Source organism: Sander lucioperca, chromosome 16 (assembly GCF_008315115.2).
Source record: "Sander lucioperca isolate FBNREF2018 chromosome 16, SLUC_FBN_1.2, whole genome shotgun sequence".
Classification (NCBI taxonomy): domain Eukaryota; kingdom Metazoa; phylum Chordata; class Actinopteri; order Perciformes; family Percidae; genus Sander; species Sander lucioperca.
The window spans coordinates 10,263,846-10,282,392 of record NC_050188.1 but is presented as its reverse complement, the minus strand read 5'-3'; the positions used below and the strand labels follow the sequence as shown (position 1 = coordinate 10,282,392).

Sequence of the window (18,547 nt, the reverse complement as noted above, 5' to 3'; positions counted from 1 at the left end):
AGCACCGCGGTGGTCATCCAAGCATTGGGTAGCAGAGATAATACAGCTCCTGGCAGGAGAGCCATGGCCTCTCCCCATACACAGAGACTTTCTCTCCTAAGCGGGCGGGGAGATCTACCACCCTCACCCAGACCACATAGCACTCCCGGCTTGGCCTATGAGAGGTGGAACCTGAATGCATCAGGCCTGCCAGAGCAGGTCATTGACACCATTCAGAGTGCAAGGGCTGTATCAGCCCGCTCTCTTTACAGTGGAAAGTGGAGGGTTTTTGAGGAGTGGTGCGAAAACATAGGGATACCATCCCTTTTCAGTGTTCTGTGGTGGACCTGCTGTGTTTCCTGCAGTACCTGATGGATAAAGGGAAGGCTTTTTCGACAATTAAGGTATACTTAGCTGCTGTCTCAGCTTATCACGTGGGTTTCGGGGATAAGCCGGCAGGGCAACATCCCTTAGTTTGTCGTTTTATGAAAGGGGCACGCCGCAAGCTCCCAGTTTCCAGGCCCCTGGTTCCTATGTGGGATTTGTCGGTCGTGTTAGACGCCCTCTCTCATCACCCATTTCAGCCTATGGAGGCAGTAGGGATGAAGTTTGTCTCTCTTAAAACAGCTTTGCTCTTGGCTTTAACCACTGAAAAGCGCATAAGTGACTTACAGGCTTGGTCTATTTGCCCTAGCTGTCTGCAGTTTGCCCCAGGGCTCTCTAAAGTCTGTTTGCGGCCCAACCCAGCCTTTGTGCCTAATGTGGTGGAGTCAGCCTCGGTGGAGCTCTTGGCTTTTCACCCGCCTCATTTCTCCTCAGGAGAGGTGTGTTTACGATCCCCAAAACACGGATTAAAACACTTTAAAAAACGAACAATGATCTAACAACAAAAAAAATAAATAACTTTAGATATCATTAGTCTTATATAATTTAACAGGAATTAGGAGGAGACAGTGGTGAGATTTTTAATAACATGTAACTTTCTGTATGGATCAAGATATTAAGGTTACGTTACATATAACTTGGGCTCCGGGTAATCAGGTATTCTATCTGCTGAACTATTACATTTGACAAACCAACCAGATTTAATTGACAAAGCACATCATGGCTAAACTTCATCTGTATCATGTTTTAGTCTGATATGTTTAATATGTAAATAGTTATTTATTTCAAAATTATCTGTTAATGTTATAACACTGGATTTACATTATTTACTTATCTTTATTAATGTATGTGTGACTATACTGTACAGTGTATGATTGCGTGTAGTACAAAAATATAAATAGAAAGTAGTAGTTTAAGTAGTAAAAGTGTTTAAACCACCAAAATGAATCATTTACAGTGTTAGATTAGAATGGTTACCTTCCATTTCTTTTTTTTCTTTTTTTTTTTTAAGTTTCTACAAACATATTTGAAGCAAGAGACAGTTACATCACCCAAGGTCAGAAGCTAGACAAGTCTGACAGTTTTGTTTCCACCAGTGAGAAAGAAAGGCACAACGCCCCAATTGCCTCCCAGTGGATTTAACAAACAGGCTCTTTGCTCTTTTGTCTTTGGTTTTATCAAGTCACGCAATGTAGTCTTAGGCCTCCCGAGTCGCTTGATGTTGCTTCATCGAGCCACATCCCTACATTCACAATATCTCAAGAAGACAGACAGACCCCTGTCAGGTAATTAGCCTAATTAGTCACTCGCTTGTATTTCCTTCCCCTCCCTATGCTCGCCTTTCTTCCTGAGTGGGTTTGAAGAGTGCCATCATTAATATCATCCCGCCATGGGTCATAAAGTATTCCATGTCACCATGATAAAGGTCACAGCCCTTTCCTTGGTTAGGGGGAGATGATAACCTCGCTAGATAGAGTATCTTACAATTAAACCATCTGATAATACAATTAGTTCAGTGCACACTAGCTAATTTTGTACCCTAACGTGAGTATACACCATTTTCTCTCCTTCTCGTTTTGTTTTCTCCCTTTTTTAAGGATATATATTTTAAACATTTTGCTCAGTAGCTCTGAAGCCTTTTCCAAATAAGCTATGAAACGCTAACTGAAGCGGCTGAAAGATCCTACCATATCTAAAAATGAATTGGCATAAATTACTGTAATGATGTAGAAAGGACTTAAAGAAGATTAAAAGTGAATAGCAGTCATACAGTTACTAATCTCTGAAGTGCAGTCCCTCCATGATTTCGCGATGTCGCGATTGCGCAAATTCACGCAAATTCAACCAATCCCTGTGAATTCGGTGCGACTCGCAATTTTGACCAATCACCGCAACTTTTCCGCAAATTTGACCAATAACTGGAGTTTCCCGCGACTTCAACCAATCCCAGCAGTCCCACGTGCACTCTGAGAGCCAATGACCAGGCGGGAGTGAGAACTTTTTTTGCAACTTTCACTGTCTCCCGCAACTTCATTGCAACAAACATACAAAAGACATCACAACTTTTATCGCAATTTTTTACAAAAGCTCCCGCGAAATCAGGCATTTTGAGCTGCAACAATCTCAAAAAAAGGCAGCAAAATCCTGGAGGGACTGGAAGTGACTTATGTGGCTTATTTCAGAAGTACTTTGAGATTGAGTTTCCCTTATCACATCTACATTTGTACTGTAGGAAAAAATAGCAACCTGATTATTAACAATGGCTCAACAACAAACACGGAAGTTGTATTACCTTCATAGACAGCTTTAAATCCCTGCCCGCTGACCGCGTAGTCAGACAGCAGCCACAGTGTGAGCCTGGAGCCTGTACTCACAATGGGTGAAGGCAGCTGGAACCCTGTTAACCTGAGAACAAATGGACAGAAGGACAATCACGGTTAGAGGAAAAAAAAGATCCAATCAACAGCACAGTTGGTTGCAAGGTCAGGTATGAAGCCCACTTCCATCAAACCAGCTGTTCCCTTCGGCATTCAAAGATAACTTTTTGTATAACGAGGATCTGAATCATTCACAAATTATAAAAATGCCAAGACCTCAACAGGACAGAAAACCTCAACAGATTTCTCTCCATCAGCGAACACAGAGTAACTGCAATCATGTACCCGCAGTAAATTAGAAACACAACAGCCAGTATGGGAATGAACAAACAGTTCAACATATAAACAAACATAAAATTGTCAGACTCTGAGTCAACAACCATTTCTAAAAACCAAGCAGTACGTTTTAGATATGCAACTCTGGAAGAGTGAATATGTTTGCTATTTATACAGGTAGGGTCCATCTCACCATGTCTCAGTCTAAATGTATCTGAAGTAACCTACTCAATATTCTTTTCAAGTTGGATGTCACTTGAAGGCTTGTTTCACCATCACTCTAACACAATTATGAAAATCCACTTGTTAATGTGGGCAATTTTACTTTACTTTTAGTACTACCTTTTTCTCTGCTTTGTGTTTCCATTTTCCACTTAATTTATGAGTATCAGTAACCTGGACTGTCAATCCACAAAACTGCAGCCACTCTGTAAAGGTTTCTGCAAATTCACTTAGTGGAAAACAGGAACAACTGTGATTGCTGCACCTTAAAGATCCAGTAACACAAATGTTCAATAGTTTCATTAAAAATATGAATGTAAAATAAGGCATTTTATTCAATGTGGTGGTTTGCTTGGATTTGTCAATGTCATGTATCTGTAGTATTACTTCAAGCACAGATGAGGACACATGCTACTTTAATCCATACCACAGTAACAACACGTTGGTATGCATGCATGATCTTTGATGTTGTGGCCAATGGCCCAAGTGTGCATGTCGCAGACGCCCCTGTACCATGACAGCAGACTAAAGGCAGCTCTAAAATAGTCCCTGAATTATGCCATTGTGCCAAGGCACGTGAAAATTTAATAGGACTTCTTACACAGTAAACACGAAAATAAAACAATGTATTGGCTAAACAGTGCAAGAGCGTAGCAGTTTAGTTTGAACATATGTGTTAGCCTTCTCTAGTTTGTTAGCCCCTTGTCATACAAGTGATGCTTTTACCTGAGTTTAATTTTGTTTTTCCTGCAACAAATAGCATAAGAAACTAATATCATTATTTCATTGTTTGGTGTGTGTGTGTGTGTGTGTGTGTGTGTGTGTGTGTGTGTGTGTGTGTGTGTGTGTGTGTGTGTGTGTGTGTGCAACTTTATAACTTCATGAATAACTTTCAAGTGCTGATCCGGAGGTGCTCAGTGAACATGGGCTTATGACTCTTGCTTCACTGGGATTTTGTGTAATGATGCCCTTACCTGGAACTGAGAAAACTGGTGATATAAATCATCTATGCATGTTTCCATGTGTCAAAATGTGGCTATCATCAGTATTGCTTGGCTGTGTTTTGTTGCTTTGTGTTGCTTGCTTGCATGGCTACGCGTACTGAATAGTGGACATTGTTGATGTGTTGCTGCTTCCTTTTGCTCTGCATCTTCTACACTGTCTTGAGAATGCTTATTGTGTTGCTGTCTTCATTGTGTCTTGTTGTCTTCTGTGTGCACATTTTAACCATCACCTCACTGATTAAGAAACATCTTGCCAAAGGACTGTAGTTGACAATTAGCCAGCTGGCTAACACTGGCATATTGACCGAAATGTTGATTCATGTGCGTTGTGCTTGTAAATAAATAGTGTATAGAATTGTTTTTATAAGCTATTTCTAAGTACACGTTTTCTCAATGTTTTGAGATGTTTGAGATTTGATGTTGATGATAAACAGTTAAACCATATCAAGTTAAACTGTCCAAAAAGAATATCCCCCACACCTACGCTAGCTAACTGTTACCCATCTGGGGGGTATTCCATCAACGTAGCTAAGAATTGCCAGACTTAGGTGTAAGCTTGAAGCTTGACTAAGCTCCACTTCCCAATCTAGCTCCAAGTCGTTCCATCAAGTGAAATCAGCTGGCTCCACTTGACACTTAGTCAAGCCTCACCTGTTAAGCCTCAACTTGTGCACGCCCACAGAGAAAATAAAAAGCCCATTCTAGTCGAGAACAAAAACTGTCCAAAATGCCGAAAAGCAAGGGAAAAGAGCGTGCAGAAATGTTCTCCGCAGCGGAACAAACCCTCCTCATGGAGGTATATTACAGCCACATAATCCGAAAGAAGGGCAATACCGCGGCAATCAAGAAAGCGAGGGATGTGGTGTGGCAGAACATTGCCGACAGGCTGAATGCGTAAGTGATAAAGAAATTTAAGTATTTCAGCATCATCATGTTATATAAATCCCCCATCAAAGGGACAAAATATATGTAGACAATAATCTACCAATTGATTTCTTGATGGTTTTTGTTTTAAACTAATCAATTATGTGGACCTATTAATGCAACCAAATCCCTAAAATTAAAAGGAAAATCCCCAAAGAACAAAAAGACAGCCCTAATAAGTAACCTTCATATGAACATAATTAAAATAGCATTATTGTTTCACTGCAATTTAAGTGAAATTCTCCATATTTTATCATTTGGCAGCCCTAGTAGTAACGTTAGAAAGTGATACTCATCACATTTATCAACTGATTGTTATGCAAATCGATGGGATAGCTGTAATTTATTTCCTGCATTATTATTTATCTAGAATCATTTAGCAAATCAAGCAATTCTATGGAGATGAGGACCCCTGTTACAGTAACTACGTGAATGCAGGTGACAGCAAATCAATCATCTATCTCCTATCAATCGGAGGCCCTAACCCTTGTTACATCAAAAGAATGATGATCTCTTTAAATTGCCTCTATGTATGAAATGTGCTATAGGGCAGACATGGTGTGTGTCCCTCATGGTTATGTCTCAACAGAAGCAATCTCAGTAGCCAGAGGAGGACCGGCCACCAGGTCAAAATCAAATATAAGAACATTCTTAGCAATGGTAAGTGTTCCATAATGTAATGTGAAATGTATCAGTCAAAATAGATGCGCAGCTATGAATATATACATGTCTTGTAGCCACCAGAAAGCGGACTGCATCCATGGGTACTGGTGGGGGACCGCTGCCGGAGGAGCTCACACCAGCTGAGATCCTGGCCCTTGGGATAAATAAGGGGCCCAAGATAGTTGGGATCGAGGGGGGGGAGCTCCTCCAACCCTGTGGCCCCAGAGATCCGGGCCCCATATGTTGAAGGTATTGTCAATCACTGCCCCTATTCTGGTGACAGACCCTCATTAGGGATAACTAACTATGCACCTGTGTGTCTGATAGTGACAGGGGATCAAATTATTCTCCTTGACCCACCACAAGTGCACACTGAGGATGCAGCCGGGACCCAAGTCGACCCAGTAGGTCCTAACCTGTTGAAACATTGCACTACATGCAGTCAGCCCCCTCCCTCTCCCCCATTAACTGTTGTTTCTCTATTTGCAGGGAGAAGGCCCAAGCCAACAGCCACATGATGATGATGACGATGATGAAACACTCACCGGTCGAGACAGTGAGCTCCAAGATGTAAGCCTAATCATTAATGTACTGGTTGTGTTTGAAATGTTAAAATCACACCTTAATAATGTACCACACACCCTCCTGCAGGAACCTAGGCCTTCCCCAGCTGGCAAGAGGACTACATCTGCTGGACGAAGTGAAGTGAGTAGCCATTCCCTTTTACCCACCATTAACTGCATAGTTGGTTGCACTGACACATTAAGTCATCATAGGACATCCGTGCAATTTATAAGCAGTATCTCCTCCATGCAACGGAGTATAAGAGGCTACAGATTAAGAAGATCAAACTTGAGATCAGGAAGATGGAAAAGGATGTAAGTATGAATCCAAATGCACAGCAAAAGGTCATTGTTCTTACTGTAGTTAATGTTCCATTCTGTCTCCACAGCCTGACCTGCGTGACCCACCAACATAACATTCAAATGTTTCAACACTACTATGTCCTGTCTCACTTAGTCAGAGACACTGAACTTTGGTTTTGATTTGATATTAGTATAAATAATAAAAACAAAATATTATATTTTATGTTTTACATATTTTATCATTCCATGACAGTTGTGTGACTCTGTTTCTGTCTATTGGACATTCTTTGATCATAGATGGTGCTAAGCTTCACTTTTAGCCTGCTACAGACCAGGTTTGCCCGGCAGCATAAGTTACCATGGTTACTTGGCTGGCATTCACATTAGCCACCTTGGTGGAACAGGGATGAGGCTCAGATTGATGGAACGGAAACCTGAGCCACAGTTCTGGCTTAGCCATGGTTGAGGCTTAGCCAGAGTCATAGTTTCCATGGTTACTGAGTTGGGGCTAATCTCAGCCTCTTTGATGGAACCGAACTCTCACTCATATTAGCCAGACTTGGCCATTTAAGCTTGGCTTTGCCTTTAGCCTGCTTGATGGAATTGGTCCCTGTTTATGTCTCATTATTAGTTGTCATTATATGAGACTTGTCTCCATAGCGGGCAATATCAATCATTAATATGACTTCTGGATAGTTTTGCGCATGGAAAAAAATGCATGCCGATTTTGACATTGAAAATTCAAGGTATAATTCAATCTAAATGTAGCATGAAGCTTAACGTTAGCTACCTTAATATAAATTCCTTGATAATGTTATTTTCATAAGGAGAAGTGTTTGTTTAAAAGCAATTTAACGTAAAGTGTTTGTTTTCGTCGAATTAAAAATAGCTCGACAGTTTCCCTATATAGCTAGCTAGTTAGCTAACTAACTTAGTAGCGTTATTTACTGATGGTGACATGTGGCTGCACAATTTTACAAGCTGCAACGTTAGCCAATTAACATAAATACATTTAACGAGTTAGCCACACTACAAAATTCACCTTGGCTGTTGTCTGTTTGCGTTATCCAACTCTGCTGGGAGTGTGTATAACGTTATGCTTAGCCAAACGGTTGTATAGAGTTAGCTAAAAGCACAAGTCTCTCTGGCTCTCTAACTTTATCGTTTTAGAAGCTATAACTACGGTGGCCTTAGCTAACCACGTTCACAACTGACGCAAGCTAGGTAATGCTATTTCATTCACTACGTCGTGTCCTAAAAGGGGCTACTAGCTAACGTTAGGTAGCAGCGGTGTCTCCTTTCTAAACATTTAACGTTAGCTAAGCACGTCATCTCAATAATTTATGTATCACCTCTGAGTGAAGGGCTCCGGGGCTTTCGGCTGAGGAGCAGCAGCTTGTCCCTTCAGTCCGTGAAACCATAACTAGGTCAGCAGCCAAGGTCACAACTAAAGCTTTCAACAGTCTCACTAGTCTCAGATATTTCTAGTCTGACTGTCTCACATGGAGTGTAGAGTTGTAGCTAATTTTTGAGAATCTAGCTAAAGTAACTGAGTTATATCGGGAATGGTCATGGATCATACTGTGTAGAGAATTGCTTCTCCCAGACCATGGTGTTGGTCAACAAGTGTTAAAATAACAATTATTCTTACTTTAAATGACAATATCATTACTACTTGCTTTTACTGATCAAAAAAAAAGAGAGAATTAGATATAATGTTTGATTCCCTTATCACTCTAGAATAACCCAGTCAAATTATTGTCAATTGTTACCCTGATTTTTGGAGATAGGCTAAAAGCAGACAGACAGAAGTTTAGAGATGCCTGATAAAGTACCATGGATCTTTTTCACAGCAGACATTTTGACTTGGCATAGTAGGAAAAGCACAGCTGAAATTGATAACCTTAACAATGGCTCAATTCCATCAAGTGTCCCAATAAGCTATTTCAGTGAGTCAGCATGCACAATACAAGGGCCTCTCCTAAGTGGAATGCAGCCATCATTAATGGTTTTGAATACACCTGTGCTTTTCCTACTATGACATGTCAACATGTCTGCCATGAAAAACGTCTGTGGCAAATGCAACCTCTGACTTATAAGCAATGTACTACAATTATGGGGGAAACTAACAAGTAATATAGTTAATATACTGTACACACATACACACACATACTACAAAAACAGGTGTCCACTGTTCATTTGTTACCAGTCACAACAGGTTGATTCATCTGTGCATAGACATGAATGTATGTGCACGCTATTGATCCTTAATTAACAAATTTTAATAAAGGACATTGTCGTTCAACTGACTTTTAGCTCACCCTTAAAATTCCCAAGTGCCACCTTAGTTTTCATTTTATGCTCCCATATGCATGTGTATCCAGCTTTTTACAATCTATCACATCCCTGCCTTTTATCTCTGTGTTAAGAGGGGCCTCAGTGTTTCACCTAATCCTTAAGTATCACATTGAAGGTGGGGAAAAATTGCAAAACACCAGTGCGAGAAAGATGAATTGAACCAAAAAGGGAAGAGGACTTTAATATATGCACGATTTCACTCCTCTCTGTGAGATTGTCACGGTAGGATATCAGTTAAACGATGGGACACATGTTCATGCAAATAGCCCCTTCGCAGACCACAAATTGAGTTGGAAGGCAGCCATCTTGGTTCAGCAGCGCACTGCAGGGAAGGGGGGTTGATAGAGGGTATGATGGAGGGGCTGAAAGGGCATCCAAATTTCCGATAATCTGGCATAAACCAGATACGGCCCCAAATTATTTTTTCAGGCTAAGAGAAAATGAAATGGATACCGTCAGAAAACACAGAAACTGGCTACACATGCGAAGGGAGATTAAATATTGCAATGAGATATGGGCTATGCCAATCTGAGGTGTGCAGCCCATATTGTGAAAAAGACAGCTGGGGGATTGCCTGTTGTTGAGGAAAAAATGTGAGATATGATTGTGACTGAGCGATACAAAAGAATGGATTTGCAGCGCAGGTGTCTCAAATGAGTGGTAAATTGATGGAGGGAGGATGAAAGAGAGTGAGGGACAGAAGAAGACAAAAAGAGTGAGATAGAGAAGTTAAGAAAAATAGCACAGTTATGGGAAAGCATTGGCTGTTGCCTGCCTGCTGTATGGAAAGCTGCGTAATCCCAGAAATAAGGGCCTCTGAGGAGAAGAATAGGTGTAGGTGTGCATGGCTGCATTTACACTGAATAGTATATGCTGTATGTGTGTGCAAGTGTTTGTAAAATTGCATGTGTGTGTGCATGGAGAGAGCAGAGGTCTATTAAGAGGGCTTTCCACCTGACTGGCCTCAGCATCATCTCAATGAAGAACCTCTGCTTCCAATTATCCCACCACTACCCATGGGAACGAGAGAGGGAGAGACAGACAGAGAGGGAGACAGCACGTGCAGAAAGATGGCTGTATAGGAAAAGCGATATTGTAATGAGGAGATGGCAGTGTTGAAGAGCAGGTTGAAGGAGAATATGAAAAAGTAGGGAGGTGAGAGAGACACATCAGTATGTGGGAATGTAAAAACTCCAACCATGAGCCTGAGTTGAGTAAGGATGAGTCATGGTGAGAAACTCCATTAGTCTCTTACAAGTGTCAGGGATTCATGCTCACACACTCACACAAACACACACATGCAGTCATATTCATTTGAACATTTCCCTGTGTGTGTGTGTGTGTGTGTGTGTGTGTGTGTGTGTGTGTGTGTGTTTGATCTCCCCTCAAATATATGCGTGTATACAGCTGTAAACAGACAGAGACTAAATCAGGTCATTCGTCCTTTAATAATCTGCTTCACTAACTGAATGTGTGTGTGTGTGTGTGTGTGTGTGTGTGTGTGTCTGTGTGTGTGTGCGTGCGTGTTCTCAGGATGGAAGCTAAGCATAGTGCTGATCCAGCTGATTTCCCCCCAGAAGGAGGGAAGAGGGAGGAGGAGGAAAAAGAAAAAGAGATACAGCAGCAAGATTTTGATGGCTGAGTATGAGGGGAGACATTAGCCAATAAATGATGGGTGGTAAGAGAGAGACAGGGGGAGAGCGAGTTGAAGTGCAGAGTCGAGAACAATGTGTGTATTTTATTGTGTATTTGTGCGAGTGTGTGTGTAAGTACTCTTTCTACACACTCGCACAAATAACTTGTGAGTGGTCAAGGCCAGGGGCTGATGCTCTGTTGTGCTCCGTAAGCTCTAACTTTCCACTGACTGCCTATCACACTAACAGAAATGCTGAGAACTAGAGCCCAGTCATTGCAACACACACGCACACACACACACACACACACACACACACACACACACACACACACACACACACACACACACACACACACGTGAATGGTTCCAGTTCCAACTCTTCAGTATTTTTTTTGGCAAAAGAATAACCATCTTCAATTGCCAGATTAGGTTCTTTTTCTTGATGTTTTTATAAGGATGGAGACATTAAAAAAAATGCACCCTTGGATCTAAACTCTTGCCATTCAGTGTGTGTGTGTATGTGTCTGCGTATGACTCATCGCTGGCACTACTTAGAGTGAAAAAAGCTGACCGTGGAGGTTAAAATGGCACTTCATTCTCACACACATGATTTGATTCCTCCAGTTAATAGGAAGACTTTCACAAGCAATAATACTGTAAATCTATCAGCCTTCTTATCCTTTCTTTTTTGGGTAAGCTGTAATGTACCACGTCACGTTGCCCAAGGGCATGATCTGGCCTTGATGGAGTTTTATGGTTAGCCTTCAGCGCTCTAAATTTCAGTTTTAATTCCTGTTATTTAATCTGAAACCCTGCAAATGTGTTACCAGTAATCTTAGTAGTTTTACAGGGGAAGAACACATTGCAGCCTCAAACATGTTTATAACTGTAAATGTGGACTTTAATGACTATAATGTGGCACTTTTATCCATTTCTTTTAACATATTTCTACTAATTTTGGCAGTTCATCATCACATCACATTGTCCAGAAAGCATGCAGCTCCACGGCAAAGGCAAACCTAGCCAGGGGCAGCAACAATTAGCAAATCTCATACTGTACACAGCTTCCCGCAGATCCTACAACCCGACAATATTTCAAACACGACTGACATGTTTTTGAATAGAACGGGCTAATTCTTTATGTCTGTCTCTTGAAGAAAGACGGGCTGTAGCATTCAGTTGCTCGTTAATATTCATGTGCGTGTGACATCACAAGGTATTTGCGCATCGCGGCTGAACAGTTAGGGGGGGAGAGTATCTCAGATGTCTCTGACACTGAATGCTGATGTGAGATAATCAACCGCAGTCAGCGCCAACTGAGAGACAAACCGCAGTGAAGTCATTAACAAACCAATGTCTCTAGAGAAAGAGGGAGGCTGAAATAAGGGAAAAGGCAGAGAGGAAGGGAAGATGAGAGGCTATAGCTTGGCTATATGAAAACTTAAACAGCAAAATAATGGAACATGAACTTTTAAGTGGAGGGACAAATAAGGGCGAGAGAGGAATCCAATGCAATGATGAAAACAAGTGAATAATTGACAGTGTCAGAACAGTGATAGAATGCCTTACTCATCTGCTGTGTTCATTTTTGGGCCATAAAAAGACACGGGTGGCAACACAGGACTGATTAGCTGTCATTTGCTGTGCAGTATAGCTAAAGTCATCACCAGCTAAATTAAAGGATGGGTGCGTTCAAATGAGTGGAGGACTTTTGGAACACTACCAATAGCTTTACCAGAGATAAGTGCTCCATAGTCTTAAATTATCTCCGTTTCTTAATCTAATTCTACCTGAGGGTTGGAGCAGTTATGGCTTACACACACACACACACACACACACACACACACACACACACACACAAACAACAACAACAACATCAACAACAACATTACTTACTCTGGAGTGCCTGCTGGTCAGTGAGTGAGTGATGTGACTGGTTTATCTTCGGGCTATCTGCACAGTGTATCAGTGTATTACATTGCCCTGATGTTATCTGCATCTGCTCAACCCGGTAGATACGGTGCCTGTGAGTCTACACAGAGGGCTGCACAATCACTTGAGTTTGAGATTGTACAAGAATATTCAGCCGATAATGCAAGTGCAAAAGTCCATGCATAGTGCTTGAGTTACTATTTAAATACTTCAGTCCTTCACAACATTGCTTGTTTTACTGACATATATGCATTTATGGACATGATATGTATAAATATAATTACATAAAAAGCTTCATAATTGAATGCGTGGATAAAGAGTCTGTAACTAAACAGCATAAAGGCTCTGACAGTAGGGGTATTGAAGTAAAAAAAGAATTGCATTCTTTGTTCATTTGTTTCCCCGTTGTAGAAACATAAGTCAATTACACTTACAGAAAACAAATCAAGGCTGACAAAGGAAACAAGGTGACGTTCACAAGTCCACTGTGCTTCCCTCTGCTCCTCACAAATTGCTTTGCAATAATCCTCGGGCAGAAAACAATTAGGGATAGAATAAAAGTAATTCAATGCCTTGCCACTCTGGCCCCTTGGAAAGCGACAAAGTTAAGTAGTAGCCATGAGATATGCGGTCGTTTACTCGCCATACCGCTGTGCAGGTCTGGGTGTTTGTATGTGTGTGTGTGTGTGTTTGTTTGTGAGTCCATAGAGCAATTATGACACACAAGGATGCAGCAATTATCAAGGAGAGAAAATGACAGAAGTAAGAGAAGCAATAGAAAACAAACAGAAAACAAGGTGAAAGTAATTATACAAAAATGATCACAAATATTAAAAAGCTATCCTACATTTTATCCTACATTTTATATATGTATATATGTTGTATAATAAGGTGTCCAGTATTGATTTTACCTTATATACTTATTTCTATTATCTCTAAATATTTATAAAGGTCAGGGGGTGTTACAGTTTTAGTAGTAACAGTAGTAATTGTAGTTGTTCATCTGTGTGAAAAAAAATAATACTAGCAATGGTGTGAAGGTCTAGCTATGATTAAAGCACCCATATTATGCTCATTTTCAGGTTCATAATTGTATTTTAAGGTTGTACCAGAATAGGTTTACATGGTTTAATTTTCAAAAAACACCATATTTTTGTTGTACTGCAGTGCTCTCTCTCACTGCTGCAGATCCTCTTTTCACCTGGTCTCTGTTTTAGCTACAGAGTGAGACCTCTTTTCTTCTTCTTCTTCTGTACTATCTTTGATTGCACTCGCACATGCCCAGTAGCTCAGATGTAGATCATGTCAGCTAGCTAGCTCCATAGACAGTAAAAGAAAGGCTGTTTCTACAACTTCGGTCAGTTACAAGGCAGGATTAGCTGGGAGACTTCTAAATGAGGGCGCACATGGAAGTAGTTCTTTTGTAGATTATGGTGAACTTGTGTGTGTTGTAGCAGTGCTTTGCTATTGAGAACGAGGTAGTATGCTAGTGTAACGCTACGAGCTAATGGTTGCGGTTAGCCAGCTCGTTTCGTGCCGATTTTGAACAGCTCACCCAGAGACTGAAGGCAGGACACATTCAGAAACTGTATCTCACTCAAAACAGCATGGATGGATTCTTTTCAAAGTTTGTATTTGTGTGGAAGCACCAGAGACACAAAAGAACACCCCAAATCCCAGAAAAAGTGATTTTTTCATAATATGGGCACTTTAAATAAACAGGTTATATGACACTTAGAGCAAAGAAGATCAAATAATGTGTTGATGAGTCAGCCTTACAGAGCCTAACAAACCAAACTGGCTTAGTGTAGTGGTGCGAGGAATGAGGCATGATTTGAAGGTGAGTGATAAAAGAAACAAACAAACCACGAATGCACACTTGGGTAATGGCTGAGTACAATGTTGCCTTCCCCAGAATCTCTCAGATTAAAAGGATATGTTATATAATCAAATGCAGCCATTTGCCATGTAAAGCCCACACCCAACCGCTCTTTCACCAGTTGATGCTTTTGCTTGCATACTGTATCTTTCGCTCTCTGCCTCTGACTCATCCTGTCCCCCTGCCCCCTTCTATACTACTGTATACAGCCAAAGGTATGTCATCACCCCCTGTCTTTTAAATGGTTAAGCTATGTAGCCAGCTAGTAATCTAAATCCTGCCTACAAATCTCTGATTGGTCTATTGTTACTCCATCTGGAGGAAATAGCCATCAATGGGCACGCCACCAGACCTATTTGTGTCACTGAATAAATCTGAAAAGTATGCAGCAAGTCAAAGGTTTAGGCTAGTTTTTCATGGTTAGTTCCAATAAGGTAATTGCTAATGCTATAGCATATAATGGTGGGCATGTAATAGTGGGCATTAACTTTGTGGCAACAGTTTGGGGAAGGCCCTTACCTGTTTCAACATCACAGTACCACCTTACCTGAAACCAGCTCCATACTGAAATGGGGATTTTGAATTTGGTTTGGAAAAACTTGACTGGCCTGCACAGATCCAAGACTTTAATCCCGTCCACACACTTTTGGGATGAACTGGAATGCCAACTATGACCCAGGCCGTATTGCTCAACATCAGTCCCTGACCTCACTAAAGCTCTTCTGGCTGAATGAGAGCAAATCCCTTCAGCCAGGTTGCCAATTCTTGTGGAAAGTCTTTCCAATGTCCACATACTTTTGGTCACGTAGTGTGTAATTGTTCATATAAGGACTGGATATGGATAAGGAGCATGTTTGCATGTATGTGCATTATTCCATGCCTGCACTGCGAGGCAAAAGCTACGCCTTTGAGATTTTAACAATGGATGAAGCTCTGAATCTATTCAAAATGTCATAATTTACACTGCAATCGATTTCTCTCTCACTCTCTCTCTCTCTCTCTCTCTCTCTCTCTCTCTCTCTCTCTCTTTCTCCCTCTCTCTCTCCCTGTTCCTCTCCCTCTCCCTCTCTCGTGCTGTGATCTTCAGTTATTCCGCAGAGGGATGCCACTAACAAACTCCAAAAGAAAGGTTGGGCAGAAGATTTGATTAGCCAGCAGGGCTAACAGGGACACAGTGACCAATGGAGCGCCCAACCAATGCTATGTGCTTTCTACCCATCTGTTTTTTTTCACTCCAGTGGCAATGATGATCAAAGAGCAGCAAAGAGAAGGAGACAGCGGGGAGGGGAGTGGTTTGTTTGTGTGTATTACTGAAGTACAGCACTGGTAATGATCTATTGGCTCTCATAAACACTGATTTACATCGACGTTCTCTCCTTTAGTCCCTCCCTGCATGTAGATCTCAACATTAATGCCCTCTATCTCTTAATTATGTCTTTTTTAGTATGAAAACAGGATTAATGTGTTCTATTGTAGTCCTCAACATCTCCGCACTGTACTGTATGTCATTTCTAGAAACTGATTTACATCCTTTATGCCTTATCCATGACAGCAGTAATATGTAACAACCATCCATTCCGCTCTGCATCAGCCAATCGTCTTGCTGCTCCCTCAGTGCAAGGGACACCTAACCACTCAACGGAATTCCGACTGTTTGCTGTCCTCCTGGCTCCTAAATGGTGGAACGCGCTCCCCATTGACATCAGGACAGCTGGAAATCTACACATTCCGCCACAGGCTAAAAACACATCTCTTCCGACTGCACCTTGGCTAAGAAGATTGATGATTATAAAAACAAAATAAATAAATAAAAATATTGCACTTACATGTGGCAGTTTGTTTTATATGAAGCTAATGTACTTCTGTGTAATTTTTGCTGTTCTGAGTTTGTACCTTCATGGTTAAATGCACTTATTGGAAGTTGCTTTGGATAAAAGCGTTAGCTAAATGAAATGTAATGTAATGTAATGTAAGGTAACTAACAACATGCAAAATGTTTCTAATTACATGCCAGGCAATAGTTTTTGACACAGCATGACTGGTGTGTATGTATGCACAGGTGTGTGTGTGTGTGTGTGTGTTTTACCCATTATCACGTTTCACAAGGTGTTTGGATAACTAATTAGACTGCGATGCTCTGTGTCTCACAGGGATGAAGAAGAGAAAACAAAGGGAAAGGGTGAAATCAAGGAAGAAAAATGTGACTGCAGCAACATTGAGGAAAAAACAGCAAAATAAACACAAGCTGCAAAAAATATGCCAGGGATTTGCCTAAACCAGGAAACAAATGGTGCACAAGGAGAACGTCTGTGCTTCACAGTCCCATAGATTACAGCTAAAGGGAATGTACAGTATTTCTTCTGTTTTTTGGGCGTGCGGTTAAGCGGGGCAAATACCATGTCACCATATTTTTTTAGTTGGCTGTCTTTCTGTTGGGTTTCTTCTGTTTGGTCTTTCTTTTTGTTCTGCAGTGAGATTATGTGGCAGCCAAAATAACCAAATATTTTTGATAATTCTTTAACCTTTTACAAATACATTAAGCCACCATTTAGAGTTTTGTCAAAAATATAGTATTTTCTTCTTGAGCAAAGTCTATATAACGGTATGTGAAAGGAAGTGCCTTTGGGATGATTCTATTGTGAGTATACAAGATTATTTGAATGATGAAAAAGGACTTGAAGGAGAATGAATATGAATAAACTTTGGCCATTCCATTTGAAGATGCTAACACATATGCCTTTTTTGTGGTTGCAGTGGATAAAAAAGAAGAAGAAATTGTTGAAATAATTTACATTTGTGTATGTTCCATTTATCCTAATTTCAATGAAGCATTAACATCTCACATTTTATCCCAGATTGGCAGGTGCATGCACTGGTGACAGTCATTGCATTGCTCATGTGTCCCAGACAGCTGAGTATATTGATCCGTGTCTCACAGTGGTGAGAGACTAGCTTTAAATTCCTTCAGTTTTGTTAGTAGACTTGTGATATTTATTTCACCCTGTTTGGCTATAACAAAATGGTCCAGTCAAGACAAACAAGAGGTGGGCTGCATGTTGATTCTTCCTTCAATCATGACTGAAATTGCCCAGCAGGTAGACATGTCCTCATCGCTATCAGTGTGTTGTGTGCTCTGCTTGATGTGTTTTTGTTTTTTCCTGGAATCACTGTTTGCAGGTATATTGAATCGGGATATTCTCTCATAGTGGCAAACTCTATTTGAACCAGCCAAGTCACTACGGGTGCCCTACATGATGTTGCATGTAAGAACCCATGTAAAGCAACAAATAGGTTGTATCATTCTCCATTATCACACCACCAGAAATTTGATTTGCTTTTCATAGGAAGACATGATTAACAGCATACATGACAACAAAATTGCAGAGCATGTCATATTATTTGGAAGCAGTGACATACAAAATAAAGAATGTATGCTGTGGGAAACGAGCGCTCTTTTCACTCTCATTTTTCAAATGTTAAATCCTATGGAAATTGATTGGAAAGTGCTTTAGAGCATGCATATGATATGTGTTTATCGCTACTTGTATATGCATAAGAGAGATAATTTATGTATAAACAGCACAGGCATATTGCCTCTGACTTTAGTCTAAAGCTTTGAATATCAACCTCAAAACTACAAATCATCGCAGAAAACAAAGGAGCAAAGAAGTAGCTTTCTTTCTATCAGATAAACTAATCACTGAACTGTAGATTAGGGGTGCTTAAGCTTAAGAGCAATGGTTAAACAACTTGTTGGCCTTATTATCTATGGAGAGAACAGCAGATGTACTAGAATGTGAAAAGACTGTTGCTTCAAGGAACGCCTAATGTGTATTTTTGCTAAACAGTCACTAGTAACTACTTTAGCAAAGCAGCATTCGACAAGTGGGCATTAACCTAACCATTTAATCATTATAGACCTGCAGTAACGTGCCGCTAGTTAAAATCAGATTTTCCATGATTGGTTGAATATTGATTTTACAAGTAGTGAAACCTTCTGTAGCCTTTACTGCAGCCCTATAGTATTTTAAGCAATGGTGAAGGTA

The 18,547-nt window shown here is 40.7% G+C and overlaps 1 protein-coding gene across 3 annotated transcripts in view; it reads right to left on the bottom strand.

Moving 5' to 3' along the window:
- csmd2 (CUB and Sushi multiple domains 2) overlaps positions 1-18,547 on the bottom strand; it is a 264,554-nt gene that overhangs the window by 220,286 nt on the left and 25,721 nt on the right. For all 3 annotated transcript variants that reach the window (XM_031323067.2, XM_035992965.1, XM_035992966.1), the window contains exon 3: positions 2,657-2,769. In XM_031323067.2, the coding sequence (XP_031178927.1) occupies positions 2,657-2,769 (113 nt within the window). The remainder of the gene's footprint in view (positions 1-2,656; positions 2,770-18,547) is intronic.